The following is an 8,130-nucleotide window of genomic DNA, read 5'->3' as shown; positions in this document are numbered from 1 at the left end:
AAGGCTAAGAAAGAATCGAGGAGGAAGGTGATGAGAAGAGAAGACAGCAGTTGAGTCTGATGATGCAGACAGATCAGACCCACTGGTGCTGAATGGCAACTGTACCAATCATTAGTTGGGTGACCTAGGGCAGTCATTTCACTTCTATGAGTCTCAGTTCCCTCATCTGCAAAGTGGGAGCAACAATGTTGACCTCTTGGGGCTGTTGAATGCTTGACGAAGTAAAAAACAAATGAAGTTGGTATTGTCTGCCTAGTTGAATGGAGAAGGGATGGAAGAGAGCATAATGATGGAAATGATGGACTGATGGTAGTCAGATGGGCTGGACCCGAGGGTTGCTCTTTGGGTGGGCTGACATAAAAGCCCTGGCTGATTTGAATGCTTTGCCTCAGCCTCCTTAGCCAGGGGGTGTTGGTTAAGTTTTGCCATGACTCATTCCATAGGCATCTGGTTCCATCTCCTCACCAAGGCTGTGCCAAGGGTGTGTCCCGCCCACCATGAGGTTTCTTGAGCGACAGAAGACTTGCTGGCAGTAAAGGGTCAGATGGCTGTGCTGCCCAATTTATACACAGCTTTCTCAGGAGAAACACTGTCAGCCCCATCTCCAAGGTCAGCACGTGGACTTGACCCCTCCTCGGTGCCTAGCTCTGTTGGCAGCGAGCAGAGTGGCAAGACTTGGACTGGCTTTAAGGAGCAGCCATTTCTAGAGTCAGTAAGTGATTTGGCAGATACTAGTTCTCTCTCTCTCTCTCTCTCTCTCTCTCTCCTCTGCTTCCTCCCCTCTCCTCTCCTCTCTCCTCCTCTCCTTTTTTCTTCTCTTCTCTCTCTCTTATTCTCTCCCTCTCCCTGCATGAATGAATGCTCTGGCCAGTTTTGGCAGAACTAAAGAAATTTCTATCCATCCAGTCAGCCAGCCAGCCATCCATCCTTCCTTTATTTGTTCATTTGTTTATTATTTGCTTACTCAACAAATCTCCTCAGACACCATGTCTGTGCCCATTCCCACACTGGTGACCCTGATGGAGACAGAGATAAAGAAATTAGGCTTTCAGTCCTAAAAACTGAGCTTCCGGCTCAGCCACTAGAAAAAGAATCAAAAGCACTACGGTCACACAAGTATAAACATGCAGGGCTCTGAGAGTCTGGAGAAGGGAGAGGCGACTTCTAGTAGGCTAACAGGGATCAAAAAGCCTCCCTTGCTGTGCCATTTCTGTAAGGCATCTAGGGCTCCTTCAGGGTCCTTTTCAGATGCGGAAACTGAGCTGGAGAGGAGAATAAGATGTTCAGGTCACACAGCTGGGAAGGGGCAGGCGCAAGACTTGATTCTGGTTTATCTGGCTCCAAAAACCATGCCCCTTTCACTTTCTTTCTCACAGTGTTTGATTCTTCTTTCCTCATGGCACCGGCTTCAGTGTGTGTGTGTGTGTGTGTGTGTGTGTTGTGTGTGTGTGTGTGTCTAAGAGAGAACAAGAGAGATTTGTTTTAAGATTTTTTTTTTTTAAGATTTTATTTATTTATTTATTTGAGAGAGAGAGAGAGAGAAACAGCATGAGAGGGGATAGGGTCAGAGGGAGAAGCAGGCTCCCCGCCGAGCCGGGAGCCTGATGCGGGACTCGATCCCAGGACTCCAGGATCATGACCTGAGCCGAAGGCAGTCGCTTAACCAACTGAGCCACCCAGGCGCCCTAAGATTTTATTTTTAAGTAATCTCTACATCCAACATGGGGCTTGAATTTACAACCTCAAGATAGTCACACACGCCACTGACTGAGCCAGGCAGACACCCTGAGAACAAGGGAGATCTAATATTCATTTCTGTCATAGACTAGAGCTACATGAGGGTAGGGAGCATGTCTGTCTCACACAGTTTATTCCCAGTGGCTGGCAAATAATAAGCACCCAGAAAATATTTGCTGGATAGATAGATATATGGGTGGGTGCTTAGATGAATAAACGGATGGATGGAGGATGGATGGATGGATGGACGGATGGTTGAATGGATGGATGAGTAGATGGCAGGGGGAGGGCATAACAAACATGATGCCATCCAAATTGACAGAGAAGGGTCTTGACTAGTAAAGACACATTCCAGGCTGAAGAGGAAGTGGAAAAAAAGGCAAGGAGGTGAGAAAACACCAAGGATATGTCAAAAGTCATTCTGTTCAGCCAGAGAGTAAAACAGAACTCAGAAATGAGTATGAAGAACTCAGACAGATGTTCAGGCTCAAGGCAGAGGGAGGGAAGTGGATTGATCTGTTTGGGTTAGAGACACACTGGGACAGTTCCAAAGCAGTATTCCCCACTTTGATGACATTCTCTCTTTTTTTTTTTTTTTTTTTTTTTTTTATTTGACAGAGAGAGAGACAGCAAGAGACAGAACACAAGCAGGGGGAGTGGGAGAGGGAGAAGCAGGCTTCCTGCTGAGCAGGGAGCCTGATGCGGGGCTCAATCCCAGCTCAATCCCAGGACCCTGGGATCATGACCTGAGCTGAAGGCAGAGAATGTCGGGGCGCCTGGGTGGCTCAGTTGTTAAGCATCTGCCTTCAGCTCAGGTCATGATCCCAGGGTCCTGGGATTGAGCTGGGATTGAGCCCCGCATCAGGGGCTCAGCAGGAAGCCTGCTTCTCCCTCTCCCACTCCCCCTGCTTGTGTTCTGTCTCTTGCTGTCTCTCTCTCTGTCAAATAAAAAAAAAAAAAAGAGAGAGAATGTCATCAAAGTGGGGAATACTGCTTTGGAACTGTCCCAGTGTGTCTCTAACCCAAACAGATCAATCCACTTCCCTCCCTCTGCCTTGAGCCTGAACATCTGTCTGAGTTCTTCATACTCATTTCTGAGTTCTGTTTTACTCTCTGGCTGAACAGAATGACTTTTGACATATCCTTGGTGTTTTCTCACCTCCTTGCCTTTTTTTCCACTTCCTCTTCAGCCAAGGATGGAAGACACCACTGGGGTGTCACGCTAGAGAAGCCACTCTTCACGGACTGTCATCTCTTGCCCACATCTGACTATGAACCAAGTCCCCACCACTGGGTTTCTATTCAGTCACAAAAATCTGGATAGACAAACTAGTCTTTTCCCTGAGCCCTTCTGCCTTCCCTTGGAGACCTTCAAACTATCTTCTTTTGAACCCCCAGGTTTAGCCAAGAGTGCTGAGAGCCGGACTGAGAATCAGAGGAAAGATGAGCAATCCTCGGCCTTTGGAGGAGGTGGGCTGGGTGCAGTTTGGGGGAGAGGGGTGGAAGCATCTGGATAGAGAGAAGGTGAGGAGCTTAATGTTTCAGAGATAGTGGAAAGGGTGAAAAATCATGATGTAGGTTCAGAGCTAGAAGGTGCTCTGTGATCATTCAGATGGAGAAAAAAACACAGAGATGGAAGCCAAGCTGGGGTGGGCGGGCCTGCTATATCTGCCTTGACAATCAAATTCTTATCACTAAAGTTGATAGTGAGGATAAGAGAAGAAATTTTGACCCCAATACCCTTCTTCCTCAGACAGGACAAGGTGGGATCTCAGTATTGGCCTCAGAAATTCTGAGACCTTTTTATATGAGAGAATGATGCTCAGAAGACTCTTGGGAAGGACAGAGAGAGAGTGAAAGCCACCAGTATGCTAGCTGGAAGGGACCCTCACAATTCCCCATAAACACAGTCATTGTCTGTGTTTGAAAACTAAGGCTCAGATGGGAGCAGTGACTTGCCCAAGTTCACACAGAGCTAAAACAGAGCCAGATCCCAGGTTAAGTCGCCAGATTCAGCAAACAAAAATAAAGGATGCCCACTCGAATTTACATTTCACATTGACAACAAATAATTTTATAGTATAACTATATCCCATACTATATTTGGGATGTACTCATACTAAAAAAAAAACCAACAACACTTTTTTTTTTTTAATTTGAAATGTGATTGTAACTGGGCATCCTGTATTTTACCCTGCCACCCAAACCCCAGGCCTCTTTGGACCACATCCTCTGCTTCTCCTTGACTTCCTCATCCTTTTGATGATTTTTGTCAACTCTTGGCCCAGGAGGTATACGACATGTCAGGCGCCCGCTTAGCCCTGACACTGTGCGTCACCAAAGCACGGGAAGGTTCAGAGGCAGACCTGGATGCTCTGGAACGCATGTTCCGGCAGCTGGGATTTCAGAGCACCATGAAGAGAGACCCCACTGCCCAGGTACTGTGCTGCCAGCCCCAGGCCAATGAGGGAGAGGGCTGGACCAGAAGGTGGGCTCTGGGGCCACCCCTGAGTCTGGCCATTCTTCTCACTCCAGCAATTCCAGGAAGAGCTGGACAATTTTCAGCAGGCCTTGGATGCCCGGAATGACCCTGTCAGCTGTGCTTTTGTGGTGCTCATGGCACATGGGTCAGAAGGTCGCCTCAAGGGGGAGGATGGACAAATGGTGGAGCTGGAAAACCTTTTCGAGGTTCTGAACAACAAGAATTGCCGGGCCCTGCGAGCCAAGCCTAAGGTGTACATCGTGCAGGCCTGTCGAGGAGGTGGGGACAAAGCCAAGAACATGGCGTTTGTGTTCCTAATCCAGCCTAACGCTAGATCCAGAGCCCCAGCTAAGCCTTGGTTTGCCACTGTGTCTCATGATGACCTCCTTTCCCCATCTTTTTCTCTGACTTTCCTCTTCTTGATGTTTCAGAACAAAGGGACCCCGGTGAAACAGTAAGTGGAGGTGATATTGTGATGATCACAAAGGACAGTCCCGAGACTATCCCAACGTACACAGACATCCTCCACGTCTACTCCACCATAAAGGGTATGAGCTCCCACCTGACATGGGGTGGCCTCCTGCTCCTCCTCCATGCACACCACTTCTGACCCCTGACCCCTGAGCTCCTCCAAGACCCACCCTTTTCCACAGCCTCTTGCACCACACACAATAACCCTCCCACTCCCGTTGGAGCTCTCCTGAGCCCTCTTCTCTGGAATCCTTAGGGTACATCGCATACAGACACGACAAAGAGGGCTCCTGCTTCATCCAGACCCTGGTTGATGTGTTCACAGAGAGGAGAGGACCCATCCTGGAGCTTCTGACAGAGGTGAGTTGGAACAAGGTACCTGGAACCCTCTCCCAGCCTAAGCAGGGAGGCTGAGCCTCTTCCAAACCTGTCTGCGTTCTCCCTCTCCTGCCCCCAGCCCCAAATCCAACCTAGGTCCCAACACAGAAACTAGGACACCCACATCCTAGCAATGAGTTTCCCTAAAGCAGGAAATTCCAAATGTCAGAGTATGTGAGATAATTTAGATGAAATACAGATACATTTCTGTAAACAAAAACTACAGGCTTAATCATTGGTTGAACAAACTTTTTCTTCTTCTAATGGTTATATGCTTTTATGGTAGATTAGAAAAAACATAACAAGAATGTCCAACCAATGATTCCATAAAGATTATGGCATAGGATGAGGCAATAAAGGTCTCCCATTTTAGGACATGCAAACCCACCTCCCTTGTTCTCTAACCTTCTCCCTATAAGCCCACCACACCAGCTCCCCTAGGGACCCAACTCCAAGCTAACCACACCTCTTGCTGCAGGTGACCCGGCGGATGGCCGAAGCAGAGCTGGTTCAGGAAGGAAAACCAAGAAAAGTGAATCCCGAAATCCAAAGCACCCTTCGGAAACGGCTCTATCTGCAGTAAAAGTAGAAAGGGCAGGGAGAGGTTGTCTTTCAAGTGCGCTCTCTGCCCCATGGATATTTAGAGGCAGCTCTCACCATTCCCCTAAAATCTTCTCTTCCCAAGGCCAAATGGCACCCAGCCCCTTTCATCACACCCCTCATGCAAGTCCTCTTTCTATCTGTCCCTGTCATTCTTAAAGCAAGCCAGCCAAAACATAGCACAAGGCACAGCAATAACATTAACATTCACCTCCCTCAGGCTGGAATCTCCACCTCTGTTAATACAACCTAAGAGTATATTCACTTATCCTAGTTTCTGTTCCTATCTTCCATTGAAACCTTTTTCTTTTTCCCATTAATTATACCTATGCAAATGTAACTGGATAAACCTCACTGATCAACCAATGCCCACTTACCACTTCCCACCCCAATCAAACTTCCACTGGATCTTGAATCTCACTTGGAGTTATAACCTCCTCCTGAGAACCATATCCATTTCCATCTTCCAGAGATTCCCTCCCAACCCCTGAAAAATTAGTAAAGCAAGAATCATTCTCTCTTTTCAAGACTCTTCTTCCTTGGCAAGCTGGTAACTTGACATCATTCTCCTTTTAGCTCATGAGCTCTCTCTGGCTGATAGAGATGTTTCATCCTTTTTCTGAGCTTCTCTCTACTAACTAATGCTCCCCCAAGGCCCTGGGCCCTGCCTTCTCTCCAAGAAAATCCATCCATTTATTTCTTCTCAAGTCTTCAACTTTTAACCACTCTGAATCAGGGCATGTTGGAGCTATGGCAAATCCTCTAGTGTCACCCTGTTTTTCAGACAGTGTGGTAGAGACCCAGAGAGGTTAAAAGGCTTGTCAAATGCCACATAGCAGGGCAACTGGGTGGCTCAGTTGATTAAGCATCTGACTCTTGGCTTTGGCTCAGGTTGTGATCTCACAGGTCATGGGAGAGAGCTCTGGGTCTTGCTCTGCACTCAGCGGGGAGTCTGCTTGAGGATTCTTTCCCACTGACTCTTTCTCTCTTTCTCTCTCTCTCTTTCTCTCTCTCTCTCTCTCTCTCTCTCTTTCCCTCTCATAAATAAATAAATCTTTTTTTTTAAATGCCACGCAATAAGTCAGTGGGAGGGTCAAGGTCTGGTTTGCAGCCCAGCACCCTTGCCACTGCCTGCTAAGTCTTGGAACATAAGAAAACTTCTTTAATTTGAGGAATTTTCTAATAAAGTTCTCCCTACTTGGCAGTAGGAGCTCCTTGGAAGACCCACAAGTCCTCGACACCCAGCAGTAAAGACTCCCCCCGTGAGATTCTGACATGGGCTGGTATTTGAACCAGAGGCATTGCCTTCCAAGTCTATGACTCATCTCCAGCCTTGACCTTCCCCACTGAAATAACCTGCAGGCATATCTGCCATCATTGAAAATTCATGGCTAAAGATGAGTCTTTTCTCCCCAGTTCCTCCTCCAAGTGTTCCCTGGTACCCTCACCCTCAGACCACATGTTCAGAATTCTGCAGTTATCTATGACTCCCCTCTTCTTGTCTCCTTTAAAATGCCACCAAGCACAGTGTTCAGCACAGCCTGACTTTGAAACAGTTCTCACATCTGTCTTTCCTTCCCTTACATGTCGTTCTTCAGGCTCAAGTCCCATCCTCTATGTCTGCATCTTTGTACCATCTTCCTTCCTTGCCTCTCTGCCTGCCCACTTCACCTCCCCTCTGCCCTCCATCTACAATTCCAGACCTCCCTAGAATACTCAAGAACACACAACGGTGCCCTGTCACTTACATATCAAGGCCAAACTCCACATCCTGATTTCTCACATCCTTACAATTTCCCCCTGTACCAGCAATCAGCTAAACTCATCTCCTACCTCCCCCACCATGAATTCACTCCTCCAACAACACAAATGTCCTCTTACTCATTCCTGCCTCTGAAGCTTTGCTTATCACCATTTCCCCAAGCTGGGGTGCCCTTTCTCTCACTACCTCCCAACCATACGTATTCCAAAGAGCCATTCTTAGTATTCTTTCTAGTTGATTCTCCAGTCTCACCCAGGATGAGACACTGATGATTACAGGATTGAGGGCAGGAACAAGTCTTGGATCAACATAATGGATGTTCAATAAACAGATGTTAAACTTTAAAAGTATGTGTTGGAATCTGCTCTGTGCTTAGAACAGGAGGCTAATGTGAAAGGCATTATAGATTTAGTTCCTTTTTCCCAATGGTCCATGCCTCCCAGACATGCCTATCATGAACAGAGAATCAGGAGCCTCATCCTAACTTTCCCAAAAAGGCAGGTGTGTAGGAAATTTATAGTTAGAGGCCACACTTCCATTCTAAATGGTTATGTTTTACATGATTGTGTCATCTCCAGAATGTCCCTGAAGAAGTATCCAGACACAGAACTGTAGCTTTTCAGAACCGTAAGGGACCTTGGAGATCAGCTAGTTACAGGATGACAAATATTTAGCAAGTATGTCACATCTTTCTCGTCCA

At 47.1% G+C, this 8,130-nt stretch overlaps 1 protein-coding gene across 2 annotated transcripts; it reads left to right on the top strand.

Moving 5' to 3' along the window:
* Positions 1 to 521: 521 nt before the first annotated feature.
* Positions 522 to 7,756, top strand: CASP14 (caspase 14). 2 transcript variants are annotated; one of them, XM_064576702.1, is made up of 7 exons: positions 522 to 712; positions 3,136 to 3,207; positions 4,026 to 4,175; positions 4,273 to 4,498; positions 4,651 to 4,767; positions 4,947 to 5,050; positions 5,547 to 7,756. In XM_064576702.1, the coding sequence occupies exons 2-7, from the start codon at positions 3,181 to 3,183 to the stop codon at positions 5,649 to 5,651; spliced, it is 729 nt and encodes a 242-aa protein (XP_064432772.1). In that variant the 5' UTR covers positions 522 to 712; positions 3,136 to 3,180; the 3' UTR covers positions 5,652 to 7,756. The 2 variants fall into 2 exon arrangements, with proteins under 2 accessions (XP_064432772.1, XP_064432777.1); XM_064576707.1 differs by having other exon boundaries at positions 3,950 to 4,175.
* Positions 7,757 to 8,130: the final 374 nt, after the last annotated feature.

Source organism: Mirounga angustirostris, unplaced genomic scaffold, assembly GCF_029215605.1.
Source record: "Mirounga angustirostris isolate CCGP_5_RB_7025 unplaced genomic scaffold, mMirAng1.0.hap1 SCAF_1, whole genome shotgun sequence".
NCBI classification, from domain to species: Eukaryota; Metazoa; Chordata; class Mammalia; order Carnivora; family Phocidae; genus Mirounga; species Mirounga angustirostris.
The sequence above is the reverse complement of the archived record's forward strand: the minus strand, read 5'-3'. Positions and strand labels throughout refer to the sequence as shown.

Coding starts and splice junctions, on each gene's coding strand:
- CASP14 (XM_064576702.1), top strand. CDS start 3,181: ATGAGCAATCCTCGGCCTTTGGAGGAG. Junction 3,208..4,025: donor ATCCTCGGCCTTTGGAGGAG/GTGGGCTGGGTG, acceptor CTCTTGGCCCAG/GAGGTATACGACATGTCAGG. Junction 4,176..4,272: donor AGAGAGACCCCACTGCCCAG/GTACTGTGCTGC, acceptor TTCTCACTCCAG/CAATTCCAGGAAGAGCTGGA.